General features: G+C 35.5%; 1 protein-coding gene and 1 long non-coding RNA gene across 3 annotated transcripts in view; one reads left to right on the plus strand and one right to left on the minus strand.

Moving 5' to 3' along the window:
- ARID2 (AT-rich interaction domain 2) overlaps window positions 1-20,431 on the plus strand; it is a 169,781-nt gene that overhangs the window by 107,146 nt on the left and 42,204 nt on the right. Inside the window, exons 7-16 of one of the 2 annotated variants that reach the window (XM_047064920.1) lie at window positions 1,651-1,717; window positions 1,810-2,060; window positions 2,383-2,479; window positions 2,576-2,785; window positions 4,141-4,308; window positions 10,127-10,208; window positions 12,148-12,282; window positions 12,919-13,115; window positions 13,381-16,244; window positions 18,941-19,054. In XM_047064920.1, the coding sequence (XP_046920876.1) occupies window positions 1,651-1,717; window positions 1,810-2,060; window positions 2,383-2,479; window positions 2,576-2,785; window positions 4,141-4,308; window positions 10,127-10,208; window positions 12,148-12,282; window positions 12,919-13,115; window positions 13,381-16,244; window positions 18,941-19,054 (4,185 nt within the window). The remainder of the gene's footprint in view (window positions 1-1,650; window positions 1,718-1,809; window positions 2,061-2,382; window positions 2,480-2,575; window positions 2,786-4,140; window positions 4,309-10,126; window positions 10,209-12,147; window positions 12,283-12,918; window positions 13,116-13,380; window positions 16,245-18,940; window positions 19,055-20,431) is intronic. The other variant, XM_047064921.1, reaches the window with a different exon arrangement.
- LOC124501022 (uncharacterized) overlaps window positions 10,273-20,431 on the minus strand; it is a 40,130-nt gene continuing 29,971 nt past the window's right edge. Inside the window, exon 2 of the long non-coding RNA XR_006959686.1 lies at window positions 10,273-13,109. This is a non-coding gene — a long non-coding RNA (uncharacterized LOC124501022). The remainder of the gene's footprint in view (window positions 13,110-20,431) is intronic.

A 20,431-nucleotide genomic window follows, 5' to 3' on the forward strand; every position in this document is an offset into this window, starting at 1 on the left:
GCTTCCATTATCATCATCATCATTATTATTATTATTATTATTATTATTATTAATTTTTTTTTTTACAAAGTCTGCTGTCATTTTAGTTGTCCTTTTCAAGATTATCTGTTCTTTTCTCTGTCTTTGCATTTTAAATTGGGTTTTGTTTTGGAGGGTTTGTATGTGTGTGTTTTAATTTTTTTTTTTAATGTTTATATATTTTTGAGAGAGAGAGAGAGAGTAAGCAGGGGAAGGGCAGAGAGAGAGGGAGACACAGAATCCGAAGCAGGCTTCAGGCTTCAAGCTGTCAGCACAGCCCGACATGGGGCTCCAGCCCACGAACTGCAAGATCATGACCTGAGCCGGTCAGATACTTGACCAACTAAACCACCCAGGCTCCCCTGTTTTGTTTTGTGTTTGCTTTTTGGTATTTTATTATTTTATTGTGATGTTCCTACACATCTTTATTTCTCTTTCTTCAGAGTTTGGAGTGCTTTTTAAATCTGTAGGTTATCTTTCAGTTGTTTTAGAAAATTCTTTGCCTTGTCTCTTCAACTATTGTTTCTGCCCATTCTCATCTTCCTCAGGAACTCCAATTACCCTAATGTTAGAACCTTTCACTCTATGCCCTGTGTCTTATATGCTTTTTTTTTCATCCTTTTGTCTCTTTTTGCTGACAATTTGTTATTTTCTTTTGCACTCTCTTTTAGTTCACTAATTGTTTCTTCAGTTGTATATAATCATTTGTTAGATTGAGTTGTCTTTTCAGTTCTAGAAATTCTGTTTAGCTTTTATATTTTTTTAATATTTATTTATTCAATTTTTGAGAGAGAGAGAGAGACAGCACGAGTGGGGAAGGGGCATAGAGAGAGGGAGACAGACTCCCAAGCAGGCTCCACATTGTCAGCACAGAGCCCGACGTGGAGCTCGAACTCAAGAACTGTGAGATCATAACCAGAGCCAAAATCAAAAGTCAAATGCTCAACCAACTGAGCCACTCAGACACCCCAGTTCTTATAGTTTTCATTTATTTGCCAAATTTTTCGATCTCTTATTTCTTTGAATTTATTATCTGTGATCATCTAAAATTCCATGTCTGATATCTTTGTTATTTGGATTTCCTATGGCCCTTTTTTCTTGTTTATTGAACATTGTTTTTTTTTTTTTTCTTCGTATGCCTAATTCTTGTTTATTCTCAAATATTTTCTATCGTGAGTTTTTTGAGCAGTGGATCCTTTTGGTAGTGGACTTTTTCTCAGACTAGTGACTTTAAATGCAAAGGAATCTTCATTCCAAAAAAATAAAATACAATTATTTTGAAATATACATACTAGAATGCTTAAGAGATGAAAAGCAAATAGTCTGTGTGCTTCTTTATTAGTTCAAAGGTAACAAGATAATACGACCCTAAATTAGTACAAAAGTAACAAGATAATAGCACCATAACCCCAGGTTGAGAAACTCTAGTCTGAAATGATACCTTATTTATAACTACCTTAAACTTATAAAAAGTTAAGCATTTATGTCAAATAAATAAATATATAACGTATATCTACATGAATTTTTTTTAAATAGAAATTTTATAGAGTTATAGTATGTGTGACTGTCTTTAAAGTAATAGAAGAGTTGTTTTCAAATGTCAGAATTAAGTATTATAATTTCTTATTACAGTTTTGGAAGGACATTGTTGATGATAATGAAGTACGTGACCTCATTTCTGACAGAAACAAGTCTCATGGTAAGTCAATAAGAAAAATTTTAAGTAACTTTGACTATCAATAATAATAAATGAAATATTAATTTAAGTAAAATGTGTATTTTCTATTATAGAAGGTACATCAGGAGAATGGATTTGGGAATCTTTATTTCATCCACCTCGAAAGCTGGGCATTAATGATATTGAAGGACAACGGGTACTTCAGATTGCAGTGATTTTGCGAAATCTTTCCTTTGAGGAGGGCAATGTTAAGCTCTTGGCAGCTAATCGTACCTGTCTTCGTTTCCTATTACTTTCTGCACATAGTCATTTTATTTCTCTAAGGCAATTAGGCCTTGACACATTAGGAAATATTGCAGCTGAGGTAAGCATGTGACAGTAACTTAAAATAGTTTTAATAGTTAGTGATATTTACTTTAAAATTTTAGTATATAGGATTATTATATTTGCTATACTTACAGAATATGAAAGGCCTACATACAGTTTTGCCTAAAGTGGTATGGTATCACACACTTTTTTAGAAAAAAGAAATATTTGAAATGATGCTCCAGATTTAGTGATGGCTATTCTCAAGTAACTACATTTTTTTAAAACATACGCAACACTGTTGTTAATTTTTATTAAATTTGAAGTTTACAACAGTGGAAGAAGCCTGCCTCAACAATAGTGTCCTTTCTTTTTTCCAGCTTCTATTGGACCCTGTTGATTTCAAAACTACTCATCTGATGTTTCATACTGTTACTAAATGCCTAATGTCAAGGGATAGATTTTTAAAGATGAGGGGTAAGCGCTTACTTAATTTTCTCACTGTATAACACACACAAAATTTTTAGCATCTGTTAAAAAACAAATAAATGTTTGTGCATGTATGCTTTTCAGGCATGGAAATTTTGGGAAATCTTTGCAAAGCAGAAGATAATGGTGTTTTGATTTGTGAATATGTCGATCAGGACTCATACAGAGAGATCATTTGTCATCTCACTTTACCTGATGTGCTGCTTGTAATCTCAACACTCGAGGTGCTATATATGCTCACTGAAATGGGAGACGTCGCTTGCACAAAAATTGCAAAAGTAGAAAAGAGCATAGGTAAGACTAAACCAAAGAAACATTTATTTTCCTTATTGAGGAAAAAAAATATTTAGTCTGGTACTGTGCTAAATCACAATTGATATTTAGGATGTACTGTTTATTTTGAGGGGTCATTACCCATTAGATACACTTGTTTGTGCTATTCTTTTTTACCTGTTTAAGATTAGCAAGAAACTTCTGTCATATAGAGACCAGGGTGTATGTGGCTACCAATAATTCATGTCCCTTTCTGTATTTCTGTTACTACATATCAGATTTCAAACCAACAAAACTGCTGTCTCTGAAGAGCAGATCTTTCAGTTTTAAAATTTTTTTTTTTCCCAACGTTTATTTATTTTTAAGACAGAGAGAGACAGAGCATGAACGGGGGAGGGGCAGAGAGAGAGGGAGACACAGAATCGGAAGCAGGCTCCAGGCTCTGAGCCATCAGCCCAGAGCCCGACGCGGGGCTTGTACTCACGGACCGCGAGATCGTGACCTGGCTGAAGTCGGACGCTTAACCGACTGCGCCACCCAGGCGCCCCGCAGATCTTTCAGTTTTAAACAGTCAGCTGCTACTATTAAGCAACTGAAGCTGAGTGAAAAAGTTTCCTTGTGTTCCTAGAAGTTGCTGGTAGTGCTACTATCCTTAAAATTAGTGAACTTAACACACCCTTAGTGGGTTGTCAGTTTTAAACATACTTATGAAAGTATATCGTGTTAACATTTTACTCATTGATTAAAATGATTTCTGTCTTTGGTGTAAATACTAAAATCAGAGTTAATAGAGATTTGGCTTGCCAGTACTATTATTGAGAAATTTAAGATGTTACTTTCCATATCAGTGGTTCCTAAATCTGGCTACACATCAGAATCAGTTGGGAAATTGTTTAAAAACAAAGATGCCGTAGGGCGCCTGGGTGGCGCAGTCGGTTAAGCGTCCGACTTCAGCCAGGTCACGATCTCGCGGTCCGGGAGTTCGAGCCCCGTGTCAGGCTCTGGGCTGATGGCTCGGAGCCTGGAGCCTGTTTCTGATTCTGTGTCTCCCTCTCTCTCTGCCCCTCCCCCGTTCATGCTCTGTCTCTCTCTGTCCCAAAAAAAATAAATAAACGTTGAAAAAAAAAAATTAAAAAAAAAAAAATTAAAAAAAAAAAAAAAAACAAAGATGCCGAATCCCCATCCCAGAGATACTAAATCAGTCTTCAGAGATTGAGCCTAACTATCTTTTTTAAAGATCCACAGATAATTCTGATGAACGATGATTTGTGGACTGGCATTTGAGAAACAGTTATTCCAACAGCATGTGTTTTTCAGCAATGTCATTGTTTGGTAATGCTATTGATTAATAACTATTGGTTTTTAATTTATTTTAGACATGTTAGTGTGTCTGGTTTCTATGGATATTCAGATGTTTGGCCCTGATGCACTAGCTGCAGTAAAACTCGTCGAACATCCAAGTTCCAGTCATCAAGTTTTATCTGAAATTAGGCCACAAGCTGTAGAGCAAGTCCAAACCCAGACCCATGTAGCATCCACCCCAGGTTAGTGTTTTTACATAATGTTTTTTCAGTATGGTTAATGGTGTGTAAGATTTAATACTAAGGATAAATTTAAATATGCAGTACAGGAAACTGATATTGTATAGTGGAATAGGCTAAAGCAGAACTTGAGTGTAAGCTTTAATTTCTTAGATACTATACGTTCCAGGAGCAGTAGGACCAACGTAAGTCAGAGGAAGAATAGTATAATAGAGTTTCAAAAAAACATTTAGAGGAGTGTGAGGGATTAGAAATTTACAACTGTGGGAACAAGATGAAGTGCCCCGATGGACTTATTTGTGATTTTGTTCACTGGAAATTGATACACCAAGAATGACCTTATAATTATAATTCTCCTAGCTGATCATACTAATACATAAGTATAATATATCCTAATAACTTTCAATTTTGGACCAAGAAACCATAGAATCAGAGTCTTGGATTAGACACATGTGCATTTGTACACATGACGCATATATGGACATGTATACCTGCACTTGTGCACCCTTCCTCGGGGCCCTTGGGTCAGTTCTGTTTAACTCAAATATCTTTAATTGGAATTCATACCTGTCTAATAATGATCATTCTCTTCAGTCCTTGGACTTCTTTCTCCTATCTCAATATGAGTCATCATTTTTATATTTTAGCACTCTCAGCTTTTTTGGAAGTGCTTTTTTCAACTTCATTTGTCTTAAAACAATCCATCTTTCACCTCATCTGCTCTTTCCACCTCCTACCATTCCCAAGACATTTTTCTTTCCTTGTATTTTTTAATATAGGATATTCTTTTCCTCAGTTGATCGTATTCTCACTTTGCAATTAATATGGAAGTCATGTGGCATGGGTTTCTTCAGCTTCTTACCCCTTCACTTACAAACTTATTAGCGTCTGAATTCATTTTCCTTCAACTTCCCTTTGTCTTCAGAGATGTCAGCTTCTTCTCAATCTGTGCTCTGAATATCCATCTATCTCCTCATTCATATATCTTAAACCTCTTTATCTTTCACCTGCTTCTTCCTTTCAGCCTAGAAATACATTTAGATCATTCTCAACTTCCCTCACACCTCACAGCAAAAATCTCATTATTTTTTATCTTTAACTACCACATCCATTTATTCACCAAATCTTGTTGAATCTTTCTAAATACCCTGGCATCTTCAACTGCCAGTGCTTATGGCCCAGTTCAGACTTTCATCACATCTCTCCAGCAACTTGTTCTGCTCTCATTTAATCATGGTCCCAGTCTCTCCTCTTCTCTAACTTATAGAATCACAATTATATACTCTATTCACACAAAGTGTGTAATACATATCACATACTTTATTGACTTCCACTGCATCCTTCTAAAGTATATGGTAGAGTTGTATCATAAGTGCATTTAACTTACTTGATACCAACTAACAGAATTGGGCAAATTATAAAGCATGAAAACAGTAGGTAATTTTGACTACTAATCTAGTTAGTACCTTTCACCCACAGGCAATAGATGTTAAATAGCCAATGCATATTGGGGAATCAGTGGTCAAATATTAATAGTTTCTCAACCTTAACAAAGAAATGAAACAGTTCATTTTGCCAGTTAGGTGTGTGGTGGGAGTATGTTCTTATCCTTAAAGAAGAAACTAGAGATTAAATTAATTGAGGGCCATAGAGAAACTATGTCCAACAAAGAAAGGAATTAATAAATTATCATTGATAACCTGAAACATAATGGTCCATTTGAAGAATATTTAAGGGTAGTTTTGATGAAGGCTACTGTTTTTTGCCTTGTCATTGACCCACTAGCGACCTTAACAAATGAAGCCACCTCCTAAACTAAGATTTGGTCCTCATTTAGCAAACGGACGAAATTAAATGATGAGCGTTTGTGATATGTGTGTATATACACACATACACATATATATATATAGTAATTCATTGATAGAGGTGGGAATAAGCCTCTAAAGACAACCTAAAAGAGTTCATCTTTGAGCCGATGAGCATTTTACTTTATTACTAGCTCATCATGAATGACAACTTTTAATTGTTTTATTAGGTATCATTCATAGTGTGCCCCCCCCATTGTTTGTTTATTACTGCTTTCTTATGGAATGGTCCTCTTCAAACTTTTTGCTCACTTTTCCTCATCACTATGAATACTTATATATAACCTTTCACCCACTTTTAATTTGAAATCTAAATTTCTTCATTATAACTTAAATAGTTGTAAATAAAATTTTTTGTGTATATTAAATTGACATTTTGAAATAAAAGTTAAAATACTTTTTGTATCCAGTATCATCTTGATACTTACCAACATCCATTTAAAAAAATATATAAACTCTTCATATTGGAAATTTTATATACCCTCTTTCTCCTTGAACTCGTATCAGTACTTCTCAGCTATAAATGTAGACATTTTAGTTTAACTTCTTCAATTTGCTGGTGCTCTATGAAGTTTTAAGTGTTTAAAATTTTATCATTACGAGTTTTAGAAATCAACAGTATGTGAAACAATACATGACAAAGTAGCTATTGGAAGTTCATCTCTTAATGAGGTGGACGAGACTTTTTTCCCTACTTCTCAGTAAATTGTTAACTCCAGTGTGTCCCAGAATGAATATTTTTTATTGCTTGAGTGAAACTGGGTTCAACATTAATTCTATCTCTGTTTTTCCTTTTTATAGATTTAATTTGAAAATCTAGTTCACATCAGTAAATAGCTAAGGTTAGAACTTAGTAATTCTTTGACCTTCAGAATTATCCAAAATTATTAAGATTATATTTAATGATCTTCTGACGTGAGTTCTTTGATTTTGTTGAAATCAAAAAAGTAACAACATATGACTCAGAAAAGAATTTGATGCCCAGTCAGTACATTTACTTTTAAGCTTATTGAAAATATATTAAAAAGATATTAATAAGATATGACTAGAAGTTATACTGACTGTTTTGCTTAGATACACCTTATTTAACCTGATACATTCAAGAAGTATTAGCACACCAGTTCTCAAACTTCAGGGTGCATTAGAATCACCTGGTGGGCCTACACACTGATTTCTAGGCTCCATACCCTGAATTTCTGATTCAGGTGGACCTGAGAATTTTAATGTCTAACAAGTTCCCATGAGATGCTGATGCTATAGGTCAGGGAACTATGCTTTGAGGACCACTGGGTTAGGAACTGGATATATTGTTCAAGACCAATATAGTTTTTCGATAAGGTGCTTTTATCATGTGCTTTGAGTAGTTTTGTGTTAAAACCTTGGAACTGCAGATTTACCTCATTCAGTTATAGAAAATGTCTGCCACATAACCTAACTAATAGTCTTTATTATCAAAAGGATCTTGCTTAATCAACCTCATTTTCCATTATTTTGATAAAGTCCAACTTTATTTTTCAATCCAAGAAAGTGTGGTTAATAGGTGTTCCCATGACACGCTCCTTACTTTGTAATTCTAACATAGTTAAGCCATGACTTTGTCATCTGAATGAAATAAGATGACGCCACCTTCAGTATTCCTTTAAAAAATTTATCTATGCTTTACTTATACAAGATTCGACCGGAAAAGTAATACCCTTTTACTAGGATAGAGGAGGGAAGGACATTAAACAAAAATTGTCTTCACTCTATATTTGAATTCAGAACACACCAAAGCACCAGAATAGTCAATATCTAATGCCCAACATTGCTCCTAAATATAATATGTAAAGCATAATAAAATATAGACAGAAAGCCCTACCATAATACCTTGGTTAAAAGAAGCTTTGTGGTTTGTAATAATTCTGATTCTCCCTTTGGTGCCCTAGAGGTTTTTGTATCATTCGTCATCATTGTTACCATCATCATCATAGCTAACATTTATATAGTGAAAACTGTGTGCCTGGCATTGTTTTAAGTGGCTTCTATATAAACTCCTCTAATCCTCATAATGACCTATGAGGTCAGTGTTACTTTTCCACATTTTATGGACAGAGAGGTTAATTAACTTGCCCACGGTTACACAGCTAGTGAGTGCTGGAACTCTAGAGCCAGCCACTCTGGCTCCAGAGCCGTGTATTTAACCATAACTTGCATTGCTCTAAAGGATGGATGAGATGTAAGACTTTCTGTTCCAAAATGGGAGAAGGGCAGTTTTAAAAAGGAATATATACAAAAGTTGAGTATTTGGAAATTGATAATTTCAACATCATTTCTAATGTTTCACTCAACTAGTTGTTAATTGATTCAGGAGATTTCAGTCTGAGTAGGGTACGTAGTACAATCATAGTATAACTGATGAAGAAAAAGGAGGAAGATTTCCATATAGGTACAGGCCCTAGAAGGCTATTTTCTGTCACTGTGTCATCAAGTTAGGAGAAGAAAAGATAAGCTGGGCTTGCACCAGGAAAATAGTTTGGGTTCTAATTATTTTGTTCTGTTAAGAAACAGCATGTCACAGTATGATATCTGAAATATGACAGACCTGGATTCAAATCGGGTACTCCTAAAAGAAGGCTTTCCAGCTATACACAGTTCTGCCATTTCTGTCATGTGTTCTTTTGTAAACTTCATCTCTGAGCTTTATTTTTTCATTAGCAAAATGAGGGTAATTAAATTTAGGCCTACAAATAAGATAAAAAGAAACAATGTTTTGTAAATGTAAATGGCTTAATACAGAGCAAATGTTCATTAAGTGGCTGGTATTAGCTCTTATCCCAGTGAAAGCTTGGGGCTTCATCAAACAAGTCAAGGATTGCTTTAGATCATTCACAGATTTGACTGTGCTCTGGAGCTCCTTTGGTTCTAATAATTTAGAAATACATTTGTTCTGTTTGAGGATCCTGAGTTTTGCTAAAATGTTATTTGAAAAATAGTGGGTACATTTTGTAAGTTTAAAAACTATTTGAAGCAGTATAATTTTTAATTTTATAAATAAAGACTCGTATTTATAACCTATTATCATATGACTAAGTTTATGTTATATTTTTCATGTTTTCGTTAGTTCCTTTATATATAATACAGCAGAAAAGAAAACATTTTTCTACAGATCTACTCAACTTGTTAGAAAATAATAGATTATTTAACATATTCATTGGATTTGAATTGTTTTAAAATATATCATAAGTAAAATCTCAGAAATTGTTATGCGTCTTAAGATGAACAGCTAGTACTCTTTCACACAACCATCTTGCCTCTCCTCGGACAATAGGTATATTTTAAAACTATTATTACAGTAGATTTTTTTTTCTTCAGAAAAATAATCTTAGGAAAATCCTTCTTGGATGTAGGACTTTAAATTAGTTCACCTTTTTGTTCACCTTTTCCCAGATGTGTTATATATGCCACTTAGAGAGTTAATGTTAATCTTTTAGATTCAGAAGTGAAGTTCCGATTTCTGATGCTATCTGCTTCTGTAACTAAACTGATTCTTATTTACTGATGTGTTGAGCTGTGTGACCTTGGGCTAGTTATTTTAATCACTTTGAGTGAGTCTCCGTTTCCATATCTATACCCACCGCACAGAAGAATTAAAATAATATATGTAAGGTATTTAACTCAGTGTCTGACCCATGGGAAAAACAGAGTTGATATTGACCATATAATCCATAGCATTATTATTGGAATGATTGCAAGATTTAAAAAAGAGTATTTATATAAAGCATCTAAGACGGTGCCTGGTATAATATGTGCTCCATTATAAGTTTCTTTCTCAAATTTGTATATTTTCATTATGTTTATACACCTTTTTTAAAAGGTATTCATTGTAAATATTGTTTCAGTGTCCATGAACTGAACATGGCATATAGTAACTAAGTAAGTTTCTAAAAATGATGTAGCTAATGTATTTTTTTCTTTAGCTTCCAGAGCAGTTGTAGCACAGCATGTTGCTCCACCTCCAGGAATAGTGGAAATAGATAGTGAGAAGTTTGCTTGTCAGTGGTAAGTGGTTTATTTCTATTAAGGCTTTATCCTTGGGAAGAATAAAGCAAAAGGGTGAAGGAAATGTATTTCAACAGTCATCCAGAATGTTTTATTCTGTATTTTTTTTTAGTCAGAGTAGAATATCATTTATACAAAGAAAGGATAATGTAAAATCATTTCACCTGCATTTTAGAACAGTTTAAAAGAAAAATATTCATCATAATCTTCAGAATTAAAATAGTCTTTGACTAGAATTTCATTAAATTACACCACTTCTTTTCAGAGTAAAATTTGTGTTAAAATGTTACCCTTTGACTTTGTAGAAAATAAGATTTGTCAGATTATAAAATCTGTTTTTCTTAAATCAGTATTTTATTAAAACTGACCAGGACTGTCTTTAAGAAAATAAAACCAGATTTTGTTGTTAAATGTCCCTTCTTTTTCATCACAAGTAATACTTCTTGTTCACTGATAGTTTTTCTTTTTTGGGAATAGTAAGGGGAAACTAATCAAATGATAGAAGAGCCAGTGAGTTTACATAGAAATAAGCAACTTGAAAATAATATTTTATGGAGAAGACTGAATAGTCCTATGTCAGCCACTTTCTGAAAAAATAAATGGAGACTTGGTTAGATTTCATTTTGTCATGGATAATAGCTTCCACATAGTTTATGAATTTCAACTTAAACTCTTTAGAAGATTAACAGACTGAATGTAAAAGATCACTTTCTGATGATGTATTACTTTAAAATTTTTCTTTCTTTGATCCCTTTTCTCCCATTCTCGAACATTGTTTGTCTCCCATTCCATGCTCCTGTCATTCTGTGTTCCATATTTTTGGTGCTTTCGTATCTTTGTTCCTGTGGCAGTTTTCTCTAGACTTTTCCACTTTGCTCAAATAAGGTTTATAGTTTTAAATATCTCTAATTTTTTGCTTATTCCTCACCTTCTGTATTTTTACACCTTATACTTGATGAATCTCTTCCAATAATACTTGGAAATGTTTGTCTTCTACGCTGAAACCAAAAAAAGTTTTTTGTATCTAGTCCTTTTGAAAATTCAGTACTCAAAGAATTATGAAAGTTGGAAAAAGTATGTGCCACATCCATTGCACAATGTGTGTATATTAGGCATAAATTTGACCTTATAAATCTCATTTGCATATTTCTGCCAGTTCTAGTGGAGAAGGAGAGAATCATTTTAAAGTTATCTTATCATAAGTATTGAGTCCGTTTATATAAACAGCTATACATTGGTCTGTTGTGTATATAGTAAATCCTAGAAAAGAATCCTGTGAAGATAATTTGGCCTCCAATCCTAACTTCTTTATGGATGGAAGTCACTATATGAAAAAGACATACTGAAGTTTGAATTACTTTGTAATGGATTAGGAATAAAAGTCTCTGAAATGGGGGAATGGGAGTGTGCAGCATGGAAGAAGTATCATTGTTTAAGGAGTAGTTGGAAGCTTGGGTAAGTTTTTCTCAAGGAATTTGATCCAAGAAGCAACACAAGTTTAATTTTAGCTCAGTTTTTCCTCCATTTTCCACATCTCCGATGGAAATAGCTCATTATTGGGAATTTCTGTTATATTTTACTTATTGCAAGACAGGAAATTGAGTAGATAGTCGTTGAATAACACTTACTTGTTGTAGAGTGAGTATTTGTTGCCAACAGACCAACCCTGTTCTCACTGGGATGTGAGCACAGTTTTTATATTTGTTGTTCATGATTTTTTATACTAAAATAAATATGATTACATGGTTAATCTCTTTCTATTTGGTTTCATCAATCTAAAACCTAACGTGCATTTTTTGCTAATAACATGAGAGAAATTTGATTAACAGGCATAAATATTATTTAATAATACATTGCCTTCAGATGGTTTTGCTATATTTAAATATGAACTCTTCTATAATCTACTATGCATAATGCCATTTATTTTTCTCCTTTTTAGGCTAAATGCTCATTTTGAAGTAAATCCAGATTGTTCTGTCTCTCGAGCAGAAATGTATTCTGAGTACCTCTCAACGTGCAGTAAATTAGCTCGTGGTGGAATCCTAACTTCAACTGGATTTTATAAATGTCTTAGGTAGGATGCATAGTTGTTAACTTCAAACAAAGTTCATGTATATCACTTAGAACACCTCTTGCTCTTTAGACAAAATAACTATCCAGTTTTAAATATTTCTACTACTTGAAATATTGGCTAGGTTGTAGTAAGGGTGAAAATTTAAATACAAGGAAATTTTGGAAATCAAACCTGGTGTTTGTATTTGAATATTAGAAGGCTTATCAAAGAAAGAAGAGAGAAACTTTTTTCTACCTACTTTTATATGTTAGAGACATGACTTTCGCCCTTTGTAGTCTTGAATAATAGTCTATAGCTAATACTCTTGTCATCGGATATCAAAGCTTTTTGATATTTTGCAAAGTTCATAAAATAGACACTGATTGCCTAGATGCAGCTTTTTTGTTAATTATATATGCAATAGAATTATTTAAAACCCCCACAGTGTTAATAAATAATGATTTTAAAAATTGGAGAATTGATCTTTTATGTTTTTTCTTTGCTCCCTACCTTTACAGAATCTATAACTATATGAATCATACTGGTTCATAATGAGTAGCAGCAAATGTCCTGCTGCTGTTATGTAAACACTGTTAGAAGTCAGTGTTTTTTGCTCGTGTGCTAGTTAACAAAACTAAGTATGTATGTACTTTACAGAACGGTCTTTCCAAATCATACAGTGAAGAGAGTGGAGGATTCCAGCAGCAACGGGCAGGCACATATTCATGTGGTCGGAGTAAAACGGAGGGCTATACCACTTCCCATTCAGATGTACTATCAGCAGCAACCAGTCTCTACTCCTGTTGTTCGTGTTGATTCTGTTCCTGATGTATCTCCAAGTCCTTCACCTGCAGGTATTAATTTTTGAGTTTTAAGTATTACTGACTTAATAAGTAAAAAAATGAAAAAGAATATTATATAAATTTAAAATGTATAATTTTTCCTTGTTTTTCCAGTAGCATTTTCTTGCTTACTCTATTACTTATTATCATATTCGTGATAAGTAGTTAGATGTTAATTTCCTAAAACTATTTTTTTCTTGTATTAAGTAAAATAATGCCTACCTGCAGCTTTCAGTCATTTCATTACAAATTTTGGCTTTTCCCTCCTATTTTTCAGGAATCCCTCATGGACCACAAACTGTAGGAAACCATTTTCAGAGGACTTCTGTTACCAACCAATCTTCAAATTTGACTGCAACACAAATGTCTTTTCCAGTACAAGGTGTTCATACTGTGGCACAGACTGTTTCAAGAATTCCACCAAATCCTACAGTTCATACCCACCAGCAGCAAAATGCTCCAGTGACTGTCATTCAAAATAAAGCTCCAATTCCTTGTGAAGTTGTTAAGGCTACAGTAATTCAGAATTCTCTACCCCAGACAGCAGTTCCTGTTAGTATTGCTGTGGGAGGAGGAGCTGCTCAGAGTTCTGTCGTTCAGAATCATAGTACAGGACCACAACCCGTTACAGTTGTAAATTCCCAGACATTGCTTCATCATCCATCTGTAATTCCACAACAGTCTCCATTACACACAGTGGTACCAGGACAGATACCTTCCGGCACTCCTGTTACAGTAATTCAGCAAGCCGTCCCACAGAGTCATATATTTGGCAGAGTACAGAACATACCAGCATGTACTTCTACAGTTTCACAGGGTCAACAGTTAATCACCACATCACCCCAGCCTGTGCAAACTTCATCTCAACAAACATCAGCTGGTAGCCAGCCACAAGACACCGTTATCATAGCACCTTCACAATACGTAACAACTTCTGCATCCAATATTGTCTCAGCAACGTCCGTACAGAATTTTCAGGTAGCTACAGGACAGATGGTTACCATTGCTGGTGTCCCAAGTCCACAACCCTCAAGAGTAGGGTTTCAGAACATTGCACCAAAACCTCTCCCTTCTCAGCAAGTTTCATCAACAGTGGTACAACAGCCCATTCAACAACCACAGCAGCCAACCCAACAAAGCGTAGTGATTGTAAGCCAGCCGGCTCAACAAGGTCAAACTTATGCACCAGCCATTCACCAAATTGTTCTTGCTAATCCAGCAGCTCTTCCAGCTGGTCAGACAGTTCAGCTAACTGGGCAACCAAACATAACTCCATCTTCCTCACCATCACCTGTCCCAGCTACTAATAACCAAGTCCCAACTGCCATGTCATCTTCTTCCGCCCCTCAGTCACAAGGACCACCTCCTACCGTCAGTCAGATGCTGTCTGTGAAGAGGCAGCAGCAGCAGCAGCATTCACCAGCGCCCTCACCACAACAGGTACAAGTACAGGTTCAGCAGCCACAACAAGTACAGATGCAAGTTCAGCCACAGCAGACAAACGCAGGCGTTGGTCAGCCTGCTTCTGGTGAGTCAAGTCTGATAAAACAGTTGCTGCTTCCAAAGCGTGGTCCTTCAACACCAGGTGGTAAGCTAATTCTCCCAGCTCCACAGATTCCTCCCCCTAATAATGCTAGAGCTCCTAGCCCTCAGGTGGTATACCAGGTGGCCAATAACCAAGCAGCAGGTTTTGGAGTGCAGGGGCAAACTTCTGCTCAGCAGCTATTGGTTGGGCAGCAAAATGTTCAGTTGGTCCAAAGTGCAATGCCACCTGCAGGGGGAGTGCAAACTGTGCCCATCTCGAACTTACAAATATTGCCAGGCCCACTGATCTCAAATAGCCCAGCAACCATTTTCCAAGGGACTTCTGGCAACCAGGTAACCATAACAGTTGTGCCAAATACAAGTTTTGCAACTGCAACTGTGAGTCAGGGAAATGCAACTCAGCTCATTGCTCCAGCAGGAATTACTATGAGTGGGACACAAGCAGGAGTTGGACTTCAGGTGCAAACGCTTCCAGCCACTCAGACATCTCCAGCTGGACAATCATCCTGTACTACTGCTACTCCCCCGTTCAAAGGTGATAAGATAATTTGCCAAAAGGAGGAGGAAGCAAAAGAAGCAACAGGTTTACATGTTCATGAACGTAAGATTGAAGTCATGGAGAACCCGTCCTGCCGACGAGGAACCACAAACACCAGCAATGGGGATACAAAGGAAAATGAAATGCAGGTGGGAAGTCTTTTAAATGGGAGAAAGTACAGTGACTCAAGTCTACCTCCTTCAAACTCAGGGAAAATTCAAAGTGAGGCTAATCAGTGCTCACTAATCAGTAATGGGCCATCGTTAGAATTAGGTGAGAATGGAACATCCGGAAAACAGAACTCAGAACAAATCGACATGCAGGATATCAAAAGTGATTTGAAAAAACCTCTGGTTAATGGAATCTGTGATTTTGATAAAGGAGATGGTTCTCATTTAAGCAAAAACATTCCAAATCACAAAACTTCCAATCATGTAGGAAATGGCGAGATATCTCCAATGGAACCACAAGGGACTTTAGATGCCACTCAGCAAGATACTGCCAAAGGTGATCAACTAGAAAGAATTTCTAATGGACCTATATTAACTTTGGGTGGTTCACCATCTGTGAGCAGTATACAGGAGGCTCCAAATGTGGCGACACAGCAGTTTAGTGGTACTGATTTGCCTAATGGACCTCTAGCTTCAAGTTTGAATTCAGATGTGCCTCAGCAACGCCCAAGTGTAGTTGTCTCACCACATTCTACAACCTCTGTTATACAGGGGCATCAAGTCGTAGCAGTTCCCCACTCAGGATCAAGAGTGTCCCATTCTCCTGCCCTGTCATCTGACGTTCGGTCTACAAATGGCACAGCAGAATGCAAAACTGTAAAGAGGCCAGCAGAGGATAATGATAGGGAAACAGTCACAGGAATTCCAAATAAAGTAGGAGTTAGAATTGTTACAATCAGTGACCCCAACAATGCTGGCTGCAGTGCAACAATGGTTGCCGTGCCAGCAGGAGCAGATCCAAGCACTGTAGCGAAAGTAGCAATAGAAAGTGCTGTTCAGCAAAAGCAACAGCATCCACCAACATACGTACAGAATGTGGTCCCACAGGTAAGTCGTTCTGCTATCATATTGCTCTTAGAAATTTCTGATTTGTAAATAGGATTTTAGGGAAAAATGCACTGTTGTTCCATGCCTCATCTTGAAAAGGTAATTGTGTCTGCTCACTGATGTACTCAGGTTCTCGTGCTCTTATTTTTTGGTGTTTTTTGGTATTATACAGTTTTCAATTGTTAACTTTAGCACGTGGTTTGAAGTCTTTTCAATTTTGTTACACACCCAAATTAGTAATTTTATAGACCCAAGATAGAGGAGTACTTGCTAATCTGACATCTTTTAGAGAACTTTTTAAATGTTTATTAATTGAGCACGCGCGGGAGAGAGCGTGTGTGCATGTGCACGAGTGGGGGAAGGGCAGAGAGAGGGGGAGAGAGACTCCCAAGCAGGTTCCGCACTGCCAGTGCAGAGCCCAGTGCGGGTCTGGAACCCACAAATTGTGAGATCATGACTGGAGTCAAAATCAAGAGTTGGGTGCTTAACTGAATGAACCACCCAGGTGCTGTTTAGAGACTTTTTAATTGTAAGTTAGTCTCCTTTTGGTCTTCTTTGGAAGGGGATGCTAAAACCACTTTAAAAGGGAGTTGCTGTATTTGATTTTGATGTATGTTTTTATGGCTTGTTTCACAGTTCTTTTGTAAAAAAAAAAAAAAAAGATGAATCCATAAGAACTTTATCAAGTGTGTTCTTATTATATTTACATATTGACTTAGTTGCCTTTATTCTTTAAAAAGTGTTATAATTTCAGTTTCTTTCAGCTATTCTGATATTCTTGCTGCTGTGTTTCTTACTCCTTTGCCCTACTATCATGTTTCTACTATTCCCTCTTTAATATCTCCTATCTGATCTGTACACTTTAGTAAATACAAGTGTTTTCTAGCATCAGTGCTACTGAGTTGAGGGTCATTCTGCCTGTAAAGTTTTTAAGGACAGTCTTGCATGCTGTTTCCACTGAAACTAGGGGTTTGCTTCACAGACAGTTGTCTGTCACCTATTTCCTGGATTACTTTTTCTTCACTCTCTTTCCTAAGTACTCCGTAGCCAGACCCTTCTGTGACTCACCAGCTCTGCTAGCAGTCTTCTGACTTGGGTTTCGTCTCTGTGCTTTTGGTGTTTACAGCAGATCTATGGCCATTGTTGGCATTAGTACCAAATTTAGCAGTGGAGGGGTCAGCAGAATAAAAGATGAAAGAACAAAGAATCCCTTGGTTCAGAACACTTCATCCACTGATATGCATCTTTTTTCATGTGGGTGGATAAAACTGGACAGTGCTGTCTGGAGGTATAATGAGATTTGAATTCATATGTCAGTACTACCTTGCTTAGGTTTATCTTTATTGCAAGGTACCTAAATAGGTTGAGTATTCTTTAGTTGTGGTATATACATGGCAATAATTAATACTGAGTTTTGGTGAAAAATACGAAATCAGTTTTACTCAGACTGCCATGCTACTCTTTGAGTTTTTCATCCATTAAGCACATTAATTTTTTTTTTAATGGTGCAATGTCTGGCACATAGTATTCAGTAAGTTGGATCTTTATATTTTTCCTACACTTAATAATTAACCAGTTCACCTTGATTATGTTCCTAACTCTGTTTTTTCCTCTCAGATTCCCTTATAATCCTAAATAGTTATAATAGACTAAGCCAAGTGAGAGAAAAACTCCATTATTGTGGAACTATCAACCCTCATTTTTTGTGTCCTTAATCTTCCAGTGTGACTATATTCAATAATGATACTTAAGTAACAAAGAACAAACAACAATACTTTTTAAAACTAGGACCTGTGTTAGGAACTTTGCACTAAAGCATTTCCTCAGTTAATCCTTTATGTAACTCTGTTGGGTAAAAATTGTTATTGATGTTTTAGAAATGAGGCTCTAAGATGCAAAGTAACTTGCCTTAGGTCACCATCTAATATGCGGTGGTCCAGGGCTAAACACTTGGGTGTGTGTCTGAAATGAAGATTTATACTCTTAACCCATTTATGCACTATTTTAAAAAAGATTTCTTTGTAAAGTTCTAGAAAGTCCTTTGGTATATATTGATTATTTGAACTATTATGTTATCAAATGTGCATGCCATTAAATGATAATTTCAGGACATCTTAACACATTGGATGTATATGCACCTAATCCAAGTCATAAAATTATTACATTTTATTCCTAATCTGAAGAATGTGTTCTTCTATATATTCTCCCAAAGAATGTAGTTTATTTAAAATAGCTACATTCTTTATTTTTAAAATTAGTGTTTGGCTGGCATGTAGAAATTTAAAGCTTTGCAAAGAAAAAGAGATAGCACGCATGGTGTCTATGAGTGAGAATTAACAACCAGGGTTCTCATGTGTAACACTTAGCATGGTGACTGCTATAGAGTTAGGCACTTAATAAAGGTATAGGTGTGTTTTACCTTCACATAAAGTACCTATAAAGCCTAAAAAAGATCAACTGTTCAAGATAGGATCATAAGTTTCCTTTGAAGGGTAGGCTGTTGGGCCTTCTTAAGAGCCTGCTAATAGAAAAAGGCATTTCCATTGTTGCCTAGATTCTTTAAATTTCTTTTATATAGACCTTGGTTTAATACCATTTTATTCACTACTTGAATTGATACCTTAAAGGGATAGATGAAATAGAGAATTTTAAATGTGATTTTTTCAGCCAAACCTTGTTATTTCCACCATTTCAAGGGGTTTGGGGATGTAAAGGAGGCACCTGGACCCCAAGAAGGGACTTCCAGACTTGCAGAATGTGCAGGGCTGAAAAGACTGCAGGGAAATGTCCCTGCTGAGAATGGCCAACAGGTAATCCTTCCTAAAACCAATGTTATTTCATGTTCCTTTTCTCGATTTTGTTCCTTTTTAATCCCATTAATCAGCTGTATTAATTTCATTACAGAAAAAAAATAGCAACAAAAAAAGAGGATGAAAATATATGATGTCACCATAGATTTTGTGTTTAAGTAGTATTTAGTTGTGTAGTTTATATAAATACAAAATAAAGCAGATTTCTTTATTTGTAGCTGCTTATTTTCAGTCTGTTATATTTTCAGGTTAGAGTATAACTACTTCCAAAGGCTCTGCCTCCTTCCACTGTTCATAAATTGGTACCTTATGGAGACCAAAAAAAAAAAAAAAAATAGATTGGCATATAAAAAATAAAAAATGAGTAAAAAAATAAAATTAATTATAAATATTTACCTAAAGACTTGCCTTTTTTCAGGAACGTGTAAAACACATGTTGAACATAACTCTAACTCTTAATCCCATGATCTGAAGACATGCTAAATTCTTGTATATAAAAATAGTTTACTTAAGGATGTATTTACTTAAGGTATTTTATATATGCCTCTCCTCAGTTCCATGTTCTTCACATAGGAATCATTGCTGATATGGTGGGCATAAACTGAATCTTGGTATCTTCCAGATCCCTTCCTTTCTTTGATAAAGAGCTTGAAGTTACTTAACCCATCAGAAGGCAGATCTGTCGCCTCAAGGGGGCAGCATTTAGTCATAGCCAAGATCATTTTAGCAAAAGCCACAGGAATTCTCATTTCAGTATTTTCTTAAGAGTGCTACTGCTTAGATTTTTGGCGGACTAGCACATTGTAAAAACTAAGAAAGGCATTACCACTAAACATAATTTTTTGTTTGCATTTCGATGTGTTTTTATAAGCCAGGCTTGATATGTATTGATTGTCTGTCTAGGTTTATGCTTAGAGTAAAAAAATGTGATAGTTTAAGAGCATAAGAGAATGTTACAGTAGAAAGATTATTAGATATTACTTTGTCCCAAACCCTCATTTTTAAGCGTTGAGGTTAACTTTCCCAAACTCAAAAAGATTTCTCTTCCAAAGATTTCTATTATTGCCTTCCATTCTGTTCTCAAAAGATCTGTACATTTAGACTAAGTATCATCTCTTTTATATCACAGTTAGAGTAAATCTAGTTTTTGTTCCCTAAAGCTGTTTCAGAGTATCTCTCTTTACTTGCCTATGTTTTAGAGGACACTCTTTCAGTTTGTTCCTTCAATTGGATCTTAGGTGTCCTTGTGTCTGGTTTATTCATCATCCTGTTTACCTCAATCAATTCCATTTTATAAGTGGCTTTCAAAATCTGTAGCTACAATTGAACATGGTATTTCATTACTACTTAGTAAAGAATTTATTTTGAGACTAGATT

Source organism: Lynx rufus, unplaced genomic scaffold (genome assembly GCF_022079265.1).
Source record: "Lynx rufus isolate CCGP_SWC_20201006 ecotype Redwood Valley unplaced genomic scaffold, mLynRuf1.p SCAF_7, whole genome shotgun sequence".
In the NCBI taxonomy this organism is placed as follows: Eukaryota; Metazoa; Chordata; class Mammalia; order Carnivora; family Felidae; genus Lynx; species Lynx rufus.